The sequence below is a fragment of the Vigna umbellata genome, chromosome 5, assembly GCF_029865625.1.
Source record: "Vigna umbellata cultivar VRB3 chromosome 5, Vumbellata_1.0, whole genome shotgun sequence".
Lineage (NCBI taxonomy): Eukaryota > Viridiplantae > Streptophyta > Magnoliopsida > Fabales > Fabaceae > Vigna > Vigna umbellata.
In genome coordinates this window covers 66,966,740-66,991,278 of record NC_142169.1, presented here as the reverse complement: position 1 = coordinate 66,991,278, position 24,539 = coordinate 66,966,740, and the positions used below count along the sequence as shown (strand labels likewise).

At 27.1% G+C, this 24,539-nt stretch overlaps 2 protein-coding genes across 2 annotated transcripts; both read right to left on the bottom strand.

The window, feature by feature from the left end:
- Nucleotides 1–601: 601 nt before the first annotated feature.
- Nucleotides 602–3,640, bottom strand: LOC124825926 (GDSL esterase/lipase At1g29670-like). Its single transcript, XM_047298669.2, has 5 exons — nucleotides 3,348–3,640; nucleotides 3,124–3,248; nucleotides 2,753–2,998; nucleotides 1,022–1,256; nucleotides 602–956 (listed from the first exon to the last, which is right to left on the bottom strand). Exons 1-5 carry the CDS (start codon nucleotides 3,592–3,594, stop codon nucleotides 772–774), a joined length of 1,038 nt encoding a protein of 345 aa, XP_047154625.1. The 5' UTR covers nucleotides 3,595–3,640; the 3' UTR covers nucleotides 602–771.
- Nucleotides 3,641–15,953: 12,313 nt separating this feature from the next.
- On the bottom strand, nucleotides 15,954–18,012 carry LOC124825874 (GDSL esterase/lipase At5g45670-like). Its single transcript, XM_047298602.2, has 5 exons — nucleotides 17,717–18,012; nucleotides 17,527–17,648; nucleotides 17,194–17,436; nucleotides 16,681–16,915; nucleotides 15,954–16,603 (listed from the first exon to the last, which is right to left on the bottom strand). The coding sequence occupies exons 1-5, from the start codon at nucleotides 17,979–17,981 to the stop codon at nucleotides 16,422–16,424; spliced, it is 1,047 nt and encodes a 348-aa protein (XP_047154558.1). The 5' UTR covers nucleotides 17,982–18,012; the 3' UTR covers nucleotides 15,954–16,421.
- Between the last annotated feature and the right edge of the window lie 6,527 nt (nucleotides 18,013–24,539).

The following is a 24,539-nucleotide window of genomic DNA, read 5'->3' as shown; positions in this document are numbered from 1 at the left end:
GTTTTACTATTTTTTTAAAGTATATTAAAGATAAAGTAGTACATGACAACGTCACTTTTTTTTATCCTGAAATTGTAGTTTACGAACGACCTGTCTATTTTATTAATCTTTTAAAAATTTCATATTTTAATAAATTTTATTAAAATTAAACTATTTTCATAAACAGGTTAATTTTTTTTTATCCTCATCTCTTCTCTCACTTCAACCTAGAGTAATTTAATGTTATAACAAGGTAATGTTAATACTTCCATTTTAGCAAATTTTAAAAAAATTATCTATTTCGGTAAATTTTAATTAAACTATACCACTTTCGTAAACAATATCTTCCTCTCTTTTTCTCATTTGAACCCATCATTAGAGTAATTCAATGTTATAATATAACCTCAACACATTTCAATACTCTTTTTATAAAATGTACTAATTTTAATGAATTTACAGTAAAATCCACCAGATTCATAAACAAAGTCATTTCTTTCCTATCTTCATCTATTTTCTCATTTCAACCCACCAGAAGAGTAATTTAATTTAAAACGTAATCTTCATAAACATTAAGGTCAATTATGTGGTAAATATTACTTTTCCTCATGAATGAGAAATAAAATAAAAAACACACACCATGCCATATATATCTTTAATACCTTTATAAATTAAACTTAATTCATATTATATATATAGAAACCTTTTAAGTACATTAATTTGATTTTTTGTTTAACTGGGCATTTATTGAAGAGATAGAAGCATCCATATGTGGTTTGAAGTGAATGATTTGGTTCAGTGGTTAATAAGAGGCTGGATTTGGTCGTATGTACCGATTGCAAAGAGTTGGTGGACTAGCTGAGTGATATGGTATCCATCGTAGAACAAATACTGGTTTCTATTGGGGCACGGTGTTCCATTAAGAACACACTGTCCATCGTCTCTCGTAGGGCAGCAAGGAGCATTCAGAACAGTGATACCTGAAACACATGCATGCTTAGTTGTTTGCGTAGAAGAAGAATCAAGTGTAAGAAATTGTTCATACCAAATTGGTCAAGGGGGCCGTCTGAGCTGTTTATGAAGATGAACTTGGAATCAGTGAACTTGTTATTCAATGTGTTCACTAAAGAATTGAGCTTGTTGTTGAAGAGGATGGCAGCGTCATTGAACTCAGCAACACAACTTCCATTTGTTCCACGTGTAGATATGGCTTGTGGAGTGCACCCTAGAGAACCCAACCCAGCTGCCGCCACTTTTCTTGCTCCTCTCTCATGCAGTTCCTGTCATCCAATACATACTATTATGTGCTGTCATCTTCTCTTTCATTTATCTTCTCATCTTATATGAATCCTCATATTTAGAGAGATAATAAAAACTATAATGTTTAAGGAAATTAAACGAGAAGAAAAAATCACAATGAAATCGTTTCGTACGAATGATGTTTTATGCATTGTTCATTTAGAAAATGAGAAATTGAGAAAAAGTAATAGAACTAAACTTAAATAAACCAATTTTGTGCAATTAACGTTGTTAGTGGACTTTTTAAAGTAGCTAAAAGTTTCTGGGCTGGGCCTAAGCTTGTATTTGGTTAACGTCTTAGTTGCATGGAAAATTTTGTTTATTAATTAATTAATCACTTTGGCATTAGATTTTGTTTTAGCAGATGGAACGATAATAATCTTATAATATCATTTATCATAAGTTGAATCTAAAATTTTTTATTTTAAAATTATTTTTTGACAACTGCAAATATTATTAAAATATGTTTATAAACATTAAATACATTAAAAAATAAATTGTATCCCTCCATTCCTTTTAAATCTCTTGTTTTTAAATTTTTTTATTTTCTTATTATAATTTTTAAATCTTAATAAAATATTAAATATTTTTATATCCTTATATTCATCATTCACCTAATATTAAATTAGTTTACAAATATATACATTTCATGATTTTTTTTAAAAAATATTGAATATATACTTAAAATGGGGGCATTAAAAATTAATTGCATTTATAAAAACAAAAGTAATTAATTTCCATCTAAATCTGCAATATCTTACCTCTGTTATTTTCATTACAAAATTTATTTTTAATGTCATAATATATTTTTTTATGAAATTTAATATTTATTTCAACGCCAGTTTTTTTGGTTTGAGATTAAAGAGCATGTAAATATTTTTTTTATATTTTTTTGTAAAGTAAATGATAGATCTTCTTAATATCTATGCATACAAAATAATGAAAAACATTTTATCCATGTAACTATTAAATTATACAATAATATATTGATGATAATATACATACATATACACACACACACACACACACATATATATATATATATATATATATATATATATATATATATATATATATATATATATATATATCAAACGCTGAAATGAAAAATAAATTAATTTCATATATACTAATATATGCTTGATTTATTCTGTGACACGCATGCACGCACCAACACAAAATACATACATCCACAGGCACACAGAGAAATAGGAAGTAAATTTAGTTAAGTAAAGAGTTAGTAAATGAAACTATTTTTTAAGCGAACCCTAACTCTTGAACTCGGGAGGGTTCTTATTAAATGCCATTCAAAGAACCCAAATTACCTCCAACGTATTCCTGATATAATAAATAATGAATACTGTTTATAGAAGTTTGATTTCAAATATTTATAATTATGTATGCTGTTAAGATTAAACCCCCCGATCGTGAATTTGTCAGACAATTATTGAAAAGCAAATAGAAAATTGTAAAATACCTCCATATATTGGGATAACTTGTTTATGAGAATATTGGTATATCGCTCAAGGGTATAGATTCGGCTTGAAGGGTATTGATCGGGAAGAAAGAAATTGTTTATGTAATCGTTGCTGCCTATGTTCACGTAATACAAACACTGGTTAAGGTACTCTTTAGCTTTCCTTAAACCTCCAAGTTCCCTGGCGATTTTCAAATATATGGCTCTGTGATTTTTCAGCTGTTCTTCCAAGTGGACATTGTCACCCTGCGTTGACGATAATTTAGTGGCATGCCTCAGCATTGAAACACAAATACTCTAAAACTATACGAAAAGCAGTTAGATATATAAATGAAGAAAGAAAGAAGGGTATATATATTTTGTTGATATACAAGACGCTTTCCGGTTTCAGAGAGAATCCCAGCTGCTCCGGATGCATGATTCACACCCTTAAGTATGTCTGAGCCACTAGTGTTTGCAAAGGGAGGGATATATTCTGAAAATTCAAGAAGTTGGGCTGCAAAGTGTGCATGGAGTGAGAAAATAGAGATAAAGAAAATATAAGTTTTTACTTAATTTTATTGTTGTTGATGAAAAATAAGGTAGAGAATATCACCAAGGTAATCAACTAGGTTTTGTCCATTGGTAAATCGTCCAGAAGGGCCTCCTGGGAAGTCGATGCCATATGGATTGTAATTGCTTTTTGCAGCTGTTCGAAGCTTGTTGTTATTTCCATTGTCACATAAAGAGTCCCCAAAGATAAAAAAGCCGGGCACTTGCTGTCCATTGACATAATGTTGCATGCAATTTGCAAGCAATAGAAGAATAGCTGAAACCAATGATGCTTTAGACTTAATTGTCATCTTAGGCTAGGTAGGTAGAAAAAGGCAGATGAGAAGAAAGAGTTTCGTGTGTGGCTATTGCAAGATGAAAGATGCATGTATATATAGGGTTGGGAACAAAGTTCTGTGTCCAAACTTTTAATTTACCATTACAATGAAGTCAAAATGAAGTAATAGTTTAAGGACAACCAGTTTGGCATCTTTATTTTGTTTTTAATATTTCTAAACCAAACTATAATGTGTATTTGTTAATTGCTATTTCAATTTCATCTTCACCCAATGCGAAGTTTCATATGAATCTAACACTTCCTGTTTTTGCATTTTCTTCCTCATGTTGAAAAGTCAAGGCCCAAAATGTTCTACATATTTATTTTGTATCTTTCAATTTAACAATTGATATATGAAAAAGGATTCATTTATTTCACTTGGTCTTGATTTTCATTTTTTAATTTTTTTTAGGGTTCATTGTTTAGACTAATTATTTCATATCATTAAGAAGAGAATAATAGTATGAAATTCTATAATAAAATTAAGTATACTCTAAATAAAAAATATTTTTTTAAAAAAAATCTTACTTTATTTTATAAAATATATGTATTTTATTTAGATATAGTTACATTATAATTATATTATAGTATAATCATAAAATTATACATTTAAAAATTAATTGTATAAATATATGATTTATTATTTATTATAAAATTATCTATAAAAATTAATTAATATTTTAAAGGATTTAAGTTTATGGTATTAAACGATAAATGAATATAAATAACTATCACATAAATTAGTAACTTTCATAAACTCGTAAAATTATATTAATTTTTTATATTTAGTTATTATTAATAGTATCTATGATAATGTCAATGCTATCATAGGTACCACTAAGTATATTTAAAACTATAAATTACATTTAATTAAACTTTTAGATTAATGAGATGATAAATGTATACTTAATTCATTAAATCATTTTCTTTTCCCTCTTTACTAATATGTATCTGATAATATGAAAATCTTCCTTAATTGGAAGTGGACACTGACACAAAAAAGATTTTTATAAATATATATATATATATATATATATATATATATATATATATATCAAAACTACTAAAATTATTAATACTTTTCTTTTTTATAATATGTGTCGAAAAGTAATTTATAATATGTGATAATTGATTATTATAAATAAAATAATTGATTATTTTAAATAATAATATATTATTTGAAAATTGATTCAAACATAAGAAATAATAAATTGTATTTATGTTATTTTTTTAGATTAAATTATTATTAAGTATTGAATGTATTGACTTTTTTAACAATAGGTTCAAAAGGTTTATGAATAATTAGGTTGACGATTTTCTGATTTTCAAATACTTTTAATATTGGAATGTGTTTAATTAGTAATTTAGTTTTTATATTTAAGTTTATAATTTATTTTGGTGTTTAATTTTTTTATTTAATTGAATTGTAATATTTTTTATATAAAATCAATTTTGTCCCTCTTGTTAAAGTGACGTTAAAGCTATTTAAAAGATTATGCGTGATAAAATTTGAAAAGTTTCATGTGTTCAAACGATAACCTATATTTTGTCAATGTGCATATTTTCAAGACGATAATGTCAATTTAATAGAAGATACTTAATTGAGTAAAAAAAATTATAAAAACTAAAGTGAATCATATAATAAATAGAATCAAATTATTAATTAAATTCATAAAATACTATTAAAAAAAATCCTAAAGTCCTCACATAATAACATAATAGACAGAGTTATTGATGATAATATTAATTATTTGACTAATTTGTCCTGTCAAAATAGTTTTAATCTACAACTAACTCAGCTGATTACGAGCTTGAGTCGGGTTGAACTTGAAAAAAATGTAATTTTTTTATACGAGCTAGTTGTTAATCTAGCTTACTTAGAATCCGACTCTCCGGGTTGAACCCGTGGAGAGCTGGGTTGGCTCACCAACCCACCTAATTTAATTTAATTATTTATTATTTTGTGTTTTAATATTATTAATTAGTATTTTTTTTATTATAATGTACATAGTGATAAAGAAGATGCTTTAAGAGAGAAAAATATTATTGATTTATCTAATATTATAAATGGACAAGTGATAAATTATCAATGTTAATAACTTATTTTTGTACATGCTTTTGGATTATACTGAGACTGTATGATACTTTTTTTTTTATTTTGAATTGTCTCTAGAGTTTAACATCATTTTAGTGTGACCTTTATTTAGATTTGAATTAAAAGATATTGTAATTTTTTATTTTAAAAAAATATTATAATTAAATGAGTTAGTGAATTAACCCGTTTAATCCACCAACCCGTGTTCGGTCGAGTTAGATTCAAATTTTTTCAACTCACTAATAAGTGGGCTAGGTTGATTCACTAAGTGACCAATATTATTTTCATAGGTTGCAATGATAAATATATATATATATATATATATATATATATATATATATATATAATATATATATATATATATATATATATATAAGAAATTGTACATATTTGATTAGTAATGTTTTAAGTTTGAAGATACAAATGATAGGAATCATGTAGATAATTGAGTTACTTATGATAAAAGGATGATCATCCATTTCGTTGAAAATAGATTATATACGAATTTCTTTAACTTTAAGAGGAAGATAAAGGAAGATCAAATTATTAATTATCTATTTGTAATATTTAAATTTTTATGTATTTTATTCATAAAAAAATAAGTATATTAATAAATTAACAAATTTAAGAGTTGATTTTAGAAAAGATTTTGTTTGATTTGAAGACTAAGTAAAGAATTTTTATAATAGAGTTGAATTTGTAGAATATATACTTTTTCGTTATCATACTATGATTTTATTTTATTTTAATGCTATATATGTACCTATTTCTAACTTTTTGTTGTTAGTAATATTATTCAATTTAAAAGCTCATTATCCACGAGTTTTGGAGTAGAAAAAAATAGGGTGCAAAATTGAAAAAAATTATAAAGACATCTAAAAAAGTAAGTTTTAATAATATATAGTTCAGTATTTTCTTAAATATAATACATTCAATATAGTTCTATTTTCATTTATATGAGTTTTTAATTCAAAATTAAAATTTAGGAAACAATCAACATCACTTTTACAACTTGTAACTCTTCAATAACTGAAAAAACATGTTTCGTTTAATATTTTTAAATAAATTTTACTTGATGTTATTTTATCAAATATATATGTTACTATACTATTCCATTACATTACTACGTCAGTTCTAGCCTTCTATTTATATATATTGACGTACTGTTCAAGACAGTATATTTAGAGGAGTGAGTGATATTTGGAAGATACAAGATTATTTAGTTTTTAAGATTGATTTGAAGAAGGGAATTTAAGAAAAAAGCAAGAGTAAAAATAAGGTTGTTTTAGTTAAAATTTTTTAATTAAAAATAAAGATTAATATAAGAAAAACCCATAAAAATTAGTAAAGCATGTTATAGTTTGGTAGATTAAAAAATCACCTGAATTACTAATAAATTTTACAAAATTTTAATTATCTACTGATTTTCAAAAAATTAATCGTCAATAGATTTATTAATAAATTTTAAAAAGGTTTAATTAGCGACTGATTTAAAATAAAAAATTATTATTAACGAATTTACTCACAAATTTTATTACAATATAATTAAAGTTTAAAATGAAAATATTCACATCTTTAATAAAATTTATTAAAATCATTCATCAATAATAAATATTATAAATTATTAAAAAAAAAATACTAACAAATGTTATTAATTCTGTTGATAAAAAAATTAATTTACCAACATATTTTTTTAATAGATTTTGTAAGGGTCTGTAAAATTAATAAAGGGGTCTTTGGGCCTTATGTGGGGCATCCAGACCCATCAGATCAAAGGCACATGATCTTAGCAGGGTCTTTCTCCTAAGTCAGTTTTCCCTGCCAATTTTTCCTTCTCTAACATACACCCTGTTGAACCGTTTAATTTTTGAATAGGTGGTGCTCAAACGTTCACCGCCCGTAACGGACCGAACGGTTATTGTTCCAACCGGTAAGTCACTTTTTCCTTTTCTCCACCGTTTCTAGCACCTAGGGCATTGCTACTTTACTGAATGCATGCCACTAGAAGTGTTCTACTTCAAATTTGAGGTAATTTCTAGCCTAAAAAGCTAATTCTATCACCATTGAGTCATTTACAGGGTGTCTTTGAATTTTGCTATGAGAACACTATTTAGATCTTCATGTCAAGTAAACTGTGAAGTTTTCCAGTGAGCTAATTATTTTTGTATGAATTTATTTTATACAAATATATGCAGGTTGAATGTTGAACTGTGTTCTTATAATTTTTATTGGATAATTATAACTGAGACTGTGGAATTGTGCTTAAATAATTTATGCTTTGGTGTTGAACTGGTACATGTGGCAATTATGTTTGTAAGTGTCTCTGTTGAAATTAATCTGTTTTGGTTGAAATTGTTCTGGTTGGAGGATTTGGAGTAAGGGCTCTGATAGCATGTATATGGGCAGGTACTGTTTAAGGTTACTGTGGAGAAGGGTGATATATATAATTGGGTATTTGATGTCTAGAACATTGTAGGATAGTTTTAATAACTTGGATAATTAAATCATAACTTGTTAAAAGCCTTTCTTTGTTGGTAGGATAGAGGGGACTTAAAAACCTGAGTTGGCACATCCCTGATCATAGAGCAGCCCTGGCCTGGTCCAGTACGTTGTGACTAGTCATATGTGCTAGCGCCAAAGGTGAGTCTGATGCGTTCAGACATATGAACCCTCTGCGGTAACCAATTGGGAGAAAGTAAGATCTCTACAATGATGAAAATTAGACAAGTATATGTATGTATATTATTAAATGTTATGGAAATATAAGTTAGGAAAGCATGATATATATTATATTAACATATGAAACGTATGATATAAATTGTTATCATAATATAATATATATATATATATATATATATATATATATATTATATTTCCATAACATTTAATAATATATATATATATATATATATATATATATATATATATATATATATATGAACGTAAATTGGTGCATGGATGGGATCTCACTCCTTTTTCTTCTTTTGTTTGGATTGATTGATGTTGTTTGACTGTCAGGATGTATGTATGGCGTTGTTGAGTGGTTGTAAAGCATATGAATGTGAACTACAATGATGTAATTGAGTATGAAGTGGACATCTCAGGGTGAGATGATTGAAAGAGATGTGTGGGGTGTTGTTGTTGTTCTGTATAACTGTATGGAGCTTTGAACTGGTATGTCTATCCCTACACTCGAATCATTGTTCATACTCAAATAGAGGAGAGCAGTGTAAGTGGTGAGAGTAGAGGGAGGTTCTTGTCTATAGTCTTAGAGTTTAGACATAGATAGATGGGGATTTTCCTTGCATAGTGTTGGGGAGTGCCAGCTGAACTACGCAAGTGCAAAGACGACCAATAGTTCGACAGTTATACCAATCTGGATGAGTCGTGTGAGTGTTTGAGTCATGGTTTAAAGTGGTATGCCTTGATTGTTCTTTATATGTAGCTAAGCACGATGATATTTATTGATTGAACTATATGATTACTGTTTGTTTATCTAGCTCACCCTTGCTTCTTTGTAGTGTGCTGCTTGTGTATGTTTTTCTTTGCAATGATCATCCACTTGGATGGGAGCAGATGTTGTTGAGGAGGTTCCCTTGGAGCAAGAGTTGGAGGATGCTGATGCAATATAGTATTTTTAGGATTTATAAATTTAAGTTGGTGTTATTTTGAAGTACTCTAAACTGTTTAAGTTTTAAGTTATATTCTTTTGTGGATGACTGTAATATCAGCTACTGAACTACTATTCTACTCTGACTGTTCTCTTTATTGGAACGTAGACGCTTAAGTTATATGATTGTGGTTATTATATATTTGGGATGCCACAGATTTTACGAATCAAAATTTCTGTCAATAAATCTAAACTCTTAAATGTATTAGTATAAATTATCAACAATTCAAAATTAGAGACGAATTTATTTTTTTGTCGATAAAATAATAGTTTTGTTTAGTGTAATTTTATTAAACACTTAAAATCTAACTTATTTGTTAAAAAGATTATCTAAGGTTAATTTAGTCTTGAATTTATATAACATCTCTATCTTATTTTTATCCTTAACTAAAAAAAGTTATTACAATGAACTTTAGAATATTAACGTAATTGAAATATCTAAATTCATAATAATACTTAATATATGTTATTTAGAAATTATTATAATTTGTGTGGGAATCTTGAGTTTAAATTTTACCTATTTAAGTATAATAAATATACGTAAAATCATGAATAATGTTTTACCTAACATAGAAGAATTGTATCTAGGCAAACATGCAAACAAGCTTAAGGAAATAAAATATCATTTTCAATGTAGAGTAACAGTCAGAGTCCATAAAAAAAATTCTGGTAGTTACGATTTACAAACATTTTTTTAAAAAAAAGAGAAGAAGTCCTTTATAATTTATAATTCTAAATTTGAATATCTTATAGCATAATAATTAAAATAAAGACTTTAATTTATTATTTATTATAAGTAATAATATAACGTATTATGTAAAAAATATATTAAAATAAAATACATTTTAAAAAACTTATAGATCTATATTTATAAATATATGATATTAATAAAATAATAAATAGAAATATTAAGTTCACATAATATAAAAAAAATATTATACAATAATAAAAAATAAAAAAATAATACAAATTGTGAGGTGATGTTGTAACTTTTTTTTTTTATTTCAAATTTAGTTTGCTGCCCTTCAAAAGATCTTATAGTTGCACACTTTTCTCACATTTTAATAACCATTTAACTAATCAGTAACCACTAATTAACACCCTACTTTCCAAAGTCAAGGTATTAAAAGTAATTAAATCTAAACTCTTAAATGGTTAGGCATGTATATTCTTCTCTCTCTACCTCTTTTTTTTTTTTTGGGGTTAAATATGTTTTTAGTTCCTAAACTATTGGCCGTTTCTGGTTTTCGTCCCTCTTCCAAACTAAGGTACAATTTGGTCTTCATTCTTTAGAAAAACGTTCGTTTTAGTCCTCAAAATTTTGTTTTTAGTCCTCAAAACGTTCGTTTTTTCGACTAAAACGAACGTTTTTTAAAGATTGAGGACTAAATTGTACCTTACTTTGGAAGAGGGACGAAAACCAGAAACGGTCAATAGTTTAGGGACAAAAAACATATTTAACCCTTTTTTTTTTATTGAATTTCCTATCTATGATTATGTCAAAATTTTATAATATATGGAACTTACTATATCTTGGTAATTTTTGGTATCAGACTGCGCTATAATTACATAACAAACCAAAACATATACTAATTCAACTAACATGTTGACAAATAAAAATAAAAATTGGTGAAGAAAACTGAAAGAAAAAACGTGAAAAAAATGGAGCCAGATAACTATTAAAGAAAGCTATTTAAGAGAATGTAAAATATCAAAAGTTGTGGCGAAAATAACAACTAGTTAAAATTGAGAAAATCATATTTTTAAGTTCACTTCCCCCTTTTATACTTTGAAACAAGCACAACCTTAGATTAATAAACCTCCATTTATTTGTATCAGACTTTTTAAAAGAATATTTATAAACAGACCATAATTTCATTGAAATCTTAACTACACATGTACTAGAGGGAGATGCGATCATTTCTAAACAAAAATACCTTACATTTAGTACTTCAAACTATAGATTCGTCTTTATTTTCGTACCTATGTCTATATCTATATCTATATATATATATATATATATATATATATATATATATATATATATATATATATATATATATTAATGTTTCAATATCAATTCATTTATTTTTATAAATATTATAAAAAATATATAATATTATTAAATATTTAATATAAAAAATATATGTTCTCATTTTATTAATGCTAAATATAAAAAATATTATAATCATGTAAATTTAAAAATAGAGCACAAAAAAGCAATTAATAAAAGTAAAATAATTATTTAAAATATTACATAAGTATAGATAAATGAAATTTTATTACAACCAAAATATTATTAATTTTACAAACATTAATAAATTAAAGTTGATAAAATTAAATTTTTTTAGAATGTTATGAAAAGAAAATAAATATTCAAGTTAAAAAATGTTTTAAAAATATTTTTACTTATTTTCTATAAATTAAAATGAAATATTCATTATACACTAATAAATATTATAGTTCACAACAAAATCGTGAAGATAAAAAAATATTAAACTAATCAAAATTTAAATTTAACAAGAAATCTTTCATTTTAAAACTTTAACCTATATTGATAAATTGATAATAAATGATATTCAAAATAATAATATATAATTTTATTGAAAAAATAATTTTATGTGATTAAAACAAAAAAAATATATTAAAAAATTAAAATAATAGAGTGTGTGTCCTAAAAATAATTTAATATATTAAAATAAATGTATAATAAAGAGTATGATAAGATGAAAAAATCTATTGGAAAACTGATTTTTTTTTTCGATATCAAAGTAGTTAAATCCTTTTTATATAATTGAAAATTATTTTAGTGAAATAAAAGCTATTCAAATGAAACAAAATTAAGAATAAAGATAATAAATATGAGCTTTATATATTACTTAATAATTAAAAGGTTTATAAATTGAATATTTGAAACTGCAGTTAAACATTCTTATATGAAAAAATAAATAAATAAAAAACATTAAAAATGACTAGATATAATCCATGGTAACACTAGTAAAAAATTGGGTTTTTACAGCGCACATTATGCCACGGTTCACTAGAAACCGCAGCATAATGGTGCGCGGTGGCAGTTTTGTAAATAGAAACCATCCCCTTTGACGCCACGTCTGAAAAAAAAAATTAAATAACAGCGTATATGCCGTAGTTCTCTGGAAAACTGCGGCATATACCCCTGCCAATTTATTGCAGGGGTTGACTGAGTCAGAGAATTTCAGAAGTTACAGGGGTATATGCCGCGGTTGCTCAGCGAACCGCGGCATATACCGCAGTAACTTCTGAACTTCTCCGTCAGTCAGAGAATTTCAGAAGTTACAGGGGTATATGCCGCGGTGGCTCTGAGCAACCGCGGCATATACCCCCTGTCATCTACTGATATTCCCCAAAAGGCAGTTGGGGAGACAGTTGTATTCAGAAGTTACAGGGGTATATGCCGCGGTTCGCTGGGAAACCGCGGCATATACCGCAGTAACTTCTGAACTTCTCCGTCAGTCAGAGAATTTCAGAAGTTACAGGGGTATATGCCGCGGTTGCTCAGAGCAACCGCGGCATATACCCCCTGTCATCTACTAATATTCCCCAAAAGGCAGTTGGGGAGACAGTTGTATTCAGCACGTTACAGGGGTATAGGCCGCGGTTCTCAGAGTAACCGCGACCTATTCTCCTACCTGAAATAAATTTAAATTGAATTTGAAATATTTAGAGGAATATACCGCGGTTGGCCCCTGAACCGCGACATATAGTTTAAAAATAATTTCAAAAATGCCATTTAGGTTATTTTTTTAATGAGTATAGGCCGCGGTTCGTTGTGAAACCGCGGTTAAGTAGTGAACCGCGGTAGATTCCCCAGTCAGAGTTAAAAAATAAAACTTTGGAACAGTATCGTCTTGTTCGCGCAGACGCTGGACGTCGAGTTTTCTTCTCCCGCCGACCACCCATCTCAGTTCCCTCGTTTCTTCACCGTTTAAACTCAAAATTGTTCGGTCAATTCCCATTTTTGACGATAAGAAACAGTTTTAGCCGATCAAAATCGTTTGAAACGCTTGTCATTCCTCTCCGCTGCCATTCCCCTTTGCTGCACCAAGCTTTTTCGCCGCCCCTGTTCCAGGTATTTATGCTCTTTTGCATTCTTAACATGATTTCTTCATTAGTTTTTGCATAATAACAATTGCTATAGTTTTGTTAATGTATGAAATTACTATAGTTTTGGTAATGTATGGTATAGTTTTTGCTAAAATTTTGGTAATGCATGAAATTGCTATAGTTTTGGTAATGTATGGTATAGTTTTTGCTATAGTTTTGGTAATGTGTGTTGTAGTTCTTGCATTATTTATATATCCGGGTAAGTGAACTTTGTTAACATAATAATGTTTCATATGTGATTTTAATATTTAATAGTTACGTTATTATGAATTTCAGGCGCCATTGGCAACTTCTTGTTATGTCTATGCAAGACAACTATGCTTTGTGGTTCTGTTCATTGCACAGGCCTCCTCCCACACAACTCAGACAAGCAATTGATTAGTAAGAACCTCAATGTTTGGACTTTCTTTGTTATATAAATGAATGCTAAAACCTTTTTTTATATACAGTTCTATTCCAGCAAGTATGATGATGGGTGGGAGATCAATTGTTAATAGTAGAAAGATTGCTTGGATTTCTCTCAAGGTTTGACATATGCTAAAGCCATACTTTGTTATAATTATTTTATTTTAATGTTATTCACTAACTATTATCAACTGTGATGATATATTGTAGTGTAACAGACAAAATGGGTCATATGAGTGCGGATACTATGTAATGTATTGGATGACCCATATTGTTCGTTCTCACATCACAAGTCGCTGGGAAACGGTAATATTTAACTTTAACAACATTTGATTTTTTCCCAAATGTTGAATTCATATACACTAATTAATATGAATTGTCTTTTGCAGAGATTCAAGACTACTACACCAGTTCCTGAGAAGTCACTATTATTCATTAGGAACGCTGCTGCGAAGTATATAATTAGATTATACAATAGCTCTTAGATTTAAACATTGCATTTGATTAGATTGAATTTTCTTAGACTTTGTACTTTATTTGATGTTGAAATACATTTGAACATGTGTTTGTTATGTTCAAATTGAATTTGTGTACATGTTTTTATATGCAGGTCTGTTTTTGTGGTAGTGGATATCACAAAAACAGACCTGCAATTTTAAAAAACTGCAGGGGAATATGCCGCGGTTGTAACCACAACCGCGGCATATAGTGTTTTGTTTTTTTTTTTAATGAGACATATGGCCGCGGTTAGTAATAGAACCGCGGCATATACTGACCGCGGCATATCGTGGACAAATTTTTTTTTTTTTAAAAAAAATGGATTTAGGCAGCGGTTCCTTGGACAACCGCGGCATATTCCGCAACCTATATACCGCGGTCATAACTGCGGCCTAAAGTCTCTGACTTACTACCGCGGCTGAATAGGCCGCGGTTCGTAAACCGCGACGTATAGTGAAAAATAACCGCGGTAAAATTCCCTCGCTGCACTAGTGTAAAAACCTAAAAATTGATAGTATATAGTTTAAATATATTGTTACAAAGTGCATCATTTGTCTTGTGGTGAAAACTAAGTCCGTGGAGTCACATAATGGTATATGACTATTTACATTCTTAAATAAAAAAAATTACGTTCTAACTAATGACAATAACTTTTAGTCTAATGGCAAGTGTTGGAATTAATTTAAACATTAATTGAGTGGTTAAGTAGAAGGAAATGGATTAATTCAAATATTACTCTTTAAAAGAATTTAGTACTTCAAAATTATTTTAGGAATGATTCAAATTTTAAAAAACAAATTTAACAGTTTATTAGTGTTGAGAAAAAAACAATAAAGGAATATATAAGAAGGAAACAGTGAACACAAAAATTTATAGACTCATGATTTTTTCCAAATTTATATGTAACAAAATTTACTTAAAAAAGGAACACAATTATATACATTCTACTATAAAAGAGTATACAACAAACTAAATATGAAGCTTGTTAAAAATATATCTAGAAACCACTATTTATAAATTTAAGTACATTATCTCTTATCTAGTCTCAGGTATTGAAAAGTAATAAAAAGTCTGTAGTATTTTGAATATTAATCCTGTTAGCCTCTTTAATTATTAAATCATTTTAAAATTCGTTAAATGTTATGTTGCACATGATAAGTATAACTGGAAACAGTGTATCTAATTATATTATGTTTGAAAATCCAACCGAGAGAAATATTTAAAAAATCTTTATTGGTATATCAATGTGACATCATTTTTTAATAAAATAAACCTTTGGAAAGTAAGTTTTACAGTCTTTCTTTGTTTTGAAAAGAACTGGAAAGATAACCTAGAAATGGAAAACATCGATACCATCAAAATGAACCCTATAAGAGATACTTCAAACAGTTAAAAACTTACAGATTACTTGAAATTATTAACAGTACATTAAATATTTTTTACAATAGTAACAACGCATTATTAGTATAAAAACTTGTATATTCTCGATTCATCAGATATCATCAGCGGTGATTGAATAAGATTCAGTCCACAATCTTTTCTTCTATTTTATACGGATGAAAAGGAAAAATGATACATGTTTTATTGTATTATACTCAAACAGTAGGCACTTATTCAAATTGATGCAATATAAGCAACGATTTAGAAAAAGTCTGACAACACACATACTGACATGCTCTTTTTACATTATTAAGATGTCGTATAAATACAATAATTTATATAATAGTTTGCACAATAACAATCTTTTTTAAGAAAAACATTGCGCAAATTATTGTATAAATTATTGAATATTAATGATCTTGTGAGTAAAATTTATTGAAAGGTATACAAGTTTATGAGTCGGATTGAATGATTATAAGACCTGTGTCTGACTCATTTTTGTAACTTTTTCAACAAATTTTATCCAAGAATAAAGAGCATATTAGACAGAGTGATGAAAGACTTAGTGAATTATTTAAGGATATGTGCCGTAATAAATTGGCCTGAATCTTCAGGTCAGAAGGCGCTGCACACCCTGATTTACTATTCCTGCGGTGAACCTGTTGGTCTTTTCTGTTCCATGGAGTCCATCGTAAAAGCGGAATTCATCTCTATTGCTGCAGGGTATTCCATTTGGAATACACGTCTCATTTCGCACCGTTGGGCAGCAAGGAGTATCCGCATCAGTGAAACCTGAAACACACGGACCATTTAGGTTCAACTTGTAATCCAGAATGTGAAATGGAGAGAGAGAAAACGGGAACTGGTACCAGTGTTGGTTTCGCTGTTTACGACCACGAATTTGGCTTTAGAAGATAACTTGTTTTCATTCAATCGCTCCACTTCAGATTTAAGCTTTCTGTCGAAAAGTAACGCAGCATCGTTCAGCTGTTGAGCACAACCTCTACCTTCTCTTGTATACGTAGCTCTGGCAAATGGATTGCATCCAATGTGACCCAGTGTAAAGACAAGGAATTTTCTTGCCCCGTAGTTGTCATGCAGTGTCTGTTGCCCACAATCATGTTTTTTTAGTTATATATGTATATCATCATATTAAGGCGTTTTCATCTAATTAGTTGGAGCTGGATTCAACGTTACAAATAATTTGTAACAACTACTACTATTCTTATGAATATTCCAAAAATATTACGTTATTTAGAAAAGTATTTTTTAATAGTTTAATGCTTCTAAAATGTATAAACTTTCTTCGAGTATATCTGGGGTGGTTTGTGATAAACTTTTTTACTTAAATAGAAAAAGAAATAGAAATCAGTATAAAACACCTTCAGATATGAAGAGTAGCGTCTAACAAGATCTGCAGCATATTGATCGGGTGTAAAGTCGCGTCTTGTTGGGGAAGAGGGGAGGAAGTAATTGCCGTAGTAATCATTGGTTCCTATTTTCATGTAATACACGCACTTGCCAAGGTGCTTTTCAGCTTTTTTTGAATTTCCAAGTCTCCTAACAATTCGGTTATATATGTCTCCGTGATTTTGGATCTGTCTTTCCAAACTGATAATGTCACCCTGCGATGCGTACGTAATAGTAATTTAGTGGCATTGAAATAATCCTCCAAAAAACATATTATATAAGAATGGATGATATAAAAATAATACTCTTTGGGAGCCTGTCTCAGGGCGAATCCCTCCTGCAGCAGATGCATAGTTGACACCCTTGAGTATGTCTGAGCCATCGGTGTCTGCATAGGGTGGGATGTCCGGTAACCCTTGACGTTCAGCTGCAATTAGTAAAAGTGTGGATTAGTGTTAAAAAAATGTTGAATTAAGAATTGAGAATGTTACTTACCAACAAAGTCAGCTTCTATTCGTCCATTGGTAGCTCTTCCTGTTGGGTTATTGCCTTGTTTGTAGTCGATGCCATATGGACTGTAATTGGCTTTTGCGTTTGTGGCGCGGTTGTTGTTATTTCCATTTTCAGAGTAAGAGTCCCCGAAGATATACATGCAAGGCGCTTGCGAATTTCCATGGACACACTGTTGCATGCAGTTTGCAGCCAACAGAAAAATGGACAAAACCACCCATGACTTAGTCTTAGCTCCCATCATCTCCATCTATTGATCTTGGAAAGAAAAACTGATAATGATCAAAGCAATGTGTGGGAGTATATATATGGGGTGGGGTGACAGTTTTTGTGTCCAAGTTGCATTCAGATTTTTTCAATTCAGTTTTATTGGTTTTAAGATTAAAAGAAGGATGAAAACGAAATTAACTTTTACATGTATAAATGTTATACAAATATATTTTTATTAAAATTAATATTTTAATTAAATATTTTTAAAAAAACTAAATTTATTTATATTTATATTTTGCATTGAATTTTATTTAAAATTATTTTAAAGTTGTTAATATAAAGTAGTGTTAACAGAAAAAAAAATTAACATTAATTTTAACAAACAAATATGTTAAACTTATTTATCAATTATATTTCATAAAATAAAATAAATTTATCAAAATTTTCAATACTTTTAAATAATTGTATATTTTAAAATAGAGCTGTTAAAATGGGTCACAACCCGCGAGTCAATCCGGTCCACCACAGGTTTGAACCGGGTTGGATTTAAAAATATTATATATTTTTTATGTGGGACAAATTTCAACCCGCTCATTTAAATCTATCTCATGTTGAACCTGTGGTAGACTGGGTTGGCCCACCAACCTACCTACCTAATTTTATTTTATTAAAATTTAATTTTAATTTTATAAAAAAATATTTATTATTTTGTTTTTGCTAAAAAAAATTATTTAAGTTCCTTATTTTCAAAATTAATTAAACACCCGGATTGAAATTTGTTTAGATTTAAATTATAAAAAGTTTGTAATTTTTTTATTTAAAAAAATTATAATTAAGTGAGACAGTGAGCCAACCCATTTACCCACCAACCCATAGTGGGTCGGGTCGAGTTTGAATTTTTTTGGCTTGCTAATAAATGAGCCACATTGGATTGATTCACTAAGTGACCAACCCGTGGTGGGCCGGGCTGAGTCGGACCGAGTGACTCATTTTGTATAAATGTTTAAGTTGGTTTAAAAATAACATTTTTACAAATTCAAATATAAAATTTTAAAATGATTTTAAACAATTATTTAACCATTCAAAACAAATAAATTTAAAATTTAAAAACAATTTTAAATAGAGTTTAATATAAAATATAAATATAAACAAACATAATCTTTTTCAAAATATTTAATAAAAATATTAATTTTAATAAAAATGTTTCTATAACATTTATATCAAATTAAATTTTAAAAAGATGATAATTTCATTTAAAAAAAATTAATTTTAAATTGAGACAGAAATAAAAATAAAAAAAATAAATTAAAATGAAGGTAATGTTACGTAACATGTAACACTATCACTGTTACATCGTATTGTTCTTCTTCTATGGTTTGTTAGTTTTAAAAAGGCTTAAATGCTTATTTCGTCTTTATGTTAAAAGGTGAATTTTTGTTTAGTACCCGGTTTTAAAAATGAAAACATTGGGTCCCTATGTTATGAAAAGTATATGAATAAGGTTCACAAAGAAAGAACAAGTTCAACAAATCATCAAAGAAAAAACTGAACAAGAGAGAGAAAAAGTTAGACAGCAAAAGAGATAAAAGAAAAAGTACGGTCACATCAGCATGGACTTAACGTCGTTGCTGTCAACTTAATGGATAAGACCTTATTCATACACATTTTCATGACATAGGGACCCAATGTCTTTATTTGGACGAAGTAAACATTTAAGCCTTTTAAAAATAATATTAAAAATTAATTAAAAAGAAAAAGAATTATAAAGTAGAAAAACTATAAAATGATATGGGATACATTTTTAATTGTGTTAGTGCAATTTTAAAAAATAAAACTGATAATATAAATTTTTTAAAATAAAAACTAAATTGATACAGATAAAAAGAAGATATGAATTTGAAATTTTTTTATACACTGAAAATAAATGGAATGCTTTAACCTAATTAATATTATTGCTGGCACGTGGAGTTTGGCAAGTTTTGGTACAGATTATTTAAGTTTTATAAGTGCTTTATTTATATTACATGAGCTGTTTTAGCTTCTTTTCTCAATTTTTCTTTACTGATTTATTACTCTACTTATCTATAATTAACCTATATTTCTTTTATCTATGTATAGTCAGGAATGTCAAACCGAAGAATTGAATAATTTTTTTTAGTTGAATTATAAAAAATATTAAAAACTACTTAATTCTTCAAGGTATGCTTGAATTTGCTATGTGTAATTTTAACAAGTTCCTGTATCAGGGTTATACTAACTTATACGTACATTACTTTCCATGAATGTGATTTAATATGTTGAAAATCTCACTTTTCTAAAACTGAATACTACTATGTAGAAAAATAGTGTTAAACCTATTAGAATGATATTAATGCATAAATGTTATGAAATTATCTTTCCTAGCTAAAAATAAATATTATTCAAGAAAAAGTTTCAAAAGAAAAAGTTATTTTGATTTAACATAAAAGTTCAAGACATAAATTGTGACAATTCCATTTCTTAATATTTCAAATAATAATAATAATAATATATTATAGTTTTAGTTCATTTATTATTTTTTTTATTCTTTATAAACAAAAATGTGATTTACAAGAAATACAATTATTTAAAATGTATATTCTTTGAATAAAAATTTTGAAAGATGCAAGTTGAAACAACTTGTTTTTTTTTCTCTTCTTAAGGATGTTTGTAATCCAAATCTTCTAAAATTGAAAATGTACAGAGTTAAATAGTGATAATTTCAATCAAATATTTAATAACGGTTAAAAATCAATTTTATGTTTTAATAAAAAAAAGTTATATTTTAAATTATTGAATGAACTAATTTAGATACCTTTGAATTAAAAAACCTTTAAACATGTAAAATGATACAGCTTGACATCTAAAAAAAACTAATATATATATATATATATATATATATATATATATATATATATATATATATATATATATATATATATATATATATATATATATAAGGGTTTGCTAACGCGCGTACGCCTGTTTTTCAGTTGGTACATTTTAGCAATGTGTATCGGGTTTTAGTAGACAAAAATATCCTTATATATCATGGATTCTAAGTTTTAAGGTTAACGGTATTTTAATAATTTTCATTCTCAAAACTAAAAAAAAAAAAAGAAACCCCCAAAGCCTTACTCACCTCTCTCATTCCTTTAAACCCTTTCTCTTTCATCTTTCTCACTCCAATCTTTTCTCTGTCATCCCTACTGTAGCCCCAATTGAAAAAATCAGAAACACCCTACTGTAGCCCCAATTGAAAAAATCAGAAACCGTTAAACAATCTTACAAAAAAATGATTTTATAATGAGTTTTGATCTTATAATTTTTGTCTTATCTAATTTTATCCAATTTTCACAAGCATAAAGGAATTGGTAATTGACCTGGAAAAAATCAGAAATACTTGTTGTTAAACAATTTCTTACAAAAATTGACTTTATAATGAGTTTTTATTTTATAATTTTTGTCTTATCTGAAAGAATTGGTAATTGGCCTGGAGGGTTTTTTTAGAGATGATGATTCAACATATGAGATGATGAAATTAGAGAAATTAGTAAAGATGGTGAAATTGAAGAGATCTTGAATGAACCTTTGCCTCAAGGTGAATATGTCAATGACTCAACTCTTTAGAAAGACAAATTGTTTAAAGGCAAGTGTTTCTGATTTTTTCAATTGGGGCTACAGTAGGGAGACAGAGAAAAGGAGAAAATGTTGGAGTGAGAGAGATGAAAGAGAAAGGATTGAGAGGAATGAGAGAGGTGAGCAAGGGTTTGGGGGGTTTCTTTTTTTTTTTTTTATGTTTTGAGAATGAAAATTATTAAAATACCCTTAACCTTAAAACTTAGAATCCATGATATATAAGGGTATTTTTGTCTACTAAAATCCGGTACACATTGCTAAAATGTACCAACTGAAAAACAGGCGTACGCGCGTTAGCAAACCCCTATATATATATATATATATATATATATATTTATTTATTTATTTATTTATTTAAATATTTATGAGATTTAAAATAATAAAATAAATATTGTGACGAAAATAAATTAATAGATTGATTTGGATATACATCTCTATTATTTTTTTTTCATAATTTGAGTTATGCCAGTTCATAATTTCTTGAATAAAATAAATAGAAAAATTTACAATTATCAATATACAAATATTTTCTAACAAAAACTATATAATTCTGATTCTCCAATATATAGAAATTCACTCGTGATGAGCTAAACGTAAAAGAAAAAATATATTTCTCTTATATCAAATTTACATAATAATAACAATAATAGTGATACTTGATTTAATTTTGTTTTAAATAATATACAAATTAATATTTATTTAAATTAATATATTTTAACGATTAGAATGAAACAAATATTTAAAAATATAAATAATATATTTAATTAATTATAGGTAACCATCTTTATTATAATAAGCGTTATAGGACAATTACATTTCCCTAACACATAAGAAAAACTCCTGAAATCTAGTTTCAGAAGTCAATCTTTTGCTAATTTTTTACTTTTCTTATTCTTTTTTAGTTCGATCCATCGTGATCATCGATTCGAAAATATACCAAAGTGTCTCAATCCACATTACAATAACTCTTATGCAACCAAAATAAGAAAATTCACAATATTCTTAAACAACCTTCAAGAAAAAAAAAATACAAAGGTTATTGAAATCAGTCATCAAACAACTAATACTACACCACACTAAAGAAGACAAACAACAAAACATACCAAAAAAATACACCTGGAGTGACAAATAATCTTCAAAAGAGTTATACTACAAAGTCAGTAACATGTTCAATCTCTTTATTAATGATCTTAAGTAATAAAGTGTTTTTAGATGTAAAATATGAGTATTCAAGAAATATTTGCTTCAAAAACTCGCTTAAAAGCTTCCGCAAATACTACAAAAGAATTAATTCTAAAAATAATTGAATATTTTTCCTTTTAACATATTTGAAAATATTTTATTATTACTGGCTGAAATAGCCACTCAAAATTATAATCTATCATTATATTTTTCATAAATCTTAGAAATCATTTTCAATCAACATAATGAATTATTATTAATTATTTATGAAAGTATATTTTTTTCATGTCACATAAAATAATAAATTATTTATGGAATTTTCAAGCGAATTTTAAATTTCCAAGAAAATTTGCATAAATTTGTGATTTCTAAAATTTTAAATTTCTTCTCTTGAAATTTATATTATCTAAAAATTTTATAAATTTTTTTTTTTGGAATTATAACATTCAATAATTTATTACTTATTGAAACTATCTATATAAAAAATTATTATTTATTGTAAAAAACATTTATGGGGTAACTTTCAATGGAGTCATTATATCCCTCCAACTAATACTACAACTTTCAAAGTTAGAAAATAAACACGTTCTTTTTTATTAGCTTTGACCTATCATTGTAAAGCTCCCCATCATTCAATTGCATGATAGAAGGTATCGATGCTGAAATTTCACGACCGAAATATTACTATTTTCATATAAGAGATTATGATATACTTGTAACTTAATTAATTCAAGTTATTAACTTAAAATAAAGTAAAATAAGTCTAAATTAAAAATAACTCATTTCATCTCTTGTGTTGAAATAGATGGTGTAAATTTTTAATATTCAATTATCATATTGAATCAATTTTAATGGAGTTGAAAAGTTAAGTTACCCACATGATCTATTAATGATATTTATCATACAATTTATTATAGTTTCATTAACATTAATTTCTTTGAAAATTGCATGTGTATCTTTCCTTGGAGGAAATCATGTTCTGAGGCTAAAATGGTTACTAACTGTAAAAGTCTTCCTTTTAGTATTTAATACAACAACAAACTTAAGACTACTCCTTAAATCAAAATATGTGTCCATTATTTTATGCACGTGTTTCAGTGGTAAAGAAATTAATTACATGGGTTAAATAATTTTTTTATATTTTCCAAAACTGATTTATTTAAAACTGGTACTTCCAAAAGAAAAGTTGTGAGGGTTTTAATATTAAAAATTTAGTGAATAAGTATTTATATTAATTTTAAATTAAGTGTTGACACTAAGCTATTTGCAGCTTGATATTGATAAAGTTAACATCTCAATACTACTAATTTAAAAAAATGTTGAGTGTTAAAAATATTCAGAGATAAACAAATTTTAGAAGTATAAAAAATATTATTTAGACTAAACATTATATAACAAGAATAAATTTTAGAAGTATAAAAAATATTATTTAAATTAAACATTATATAACTAGAATATGTAAAGATGATGAAGAAAAACTACAATTATAAATATATTTTGCATAATATTTTGAAGGTATGAATATACCTATAATATATAATGTACCACTATAAAAATAAAAATTTATAAACTATTAGGTCTATGATTACTTTTTTGTTTTTATGTTTTTTCTTTTACTTAACTGAATTTTAATATTTTTTTAATAGAGTTAATTTGATTTTTTTTTTCATTAAGTTGATATTAACCGTGTTTATAAAGTGTTATATGTCAAAATTATAGTAAAATGTCACGTGTAAAATCTAAAAGGCTTTAACTCTCA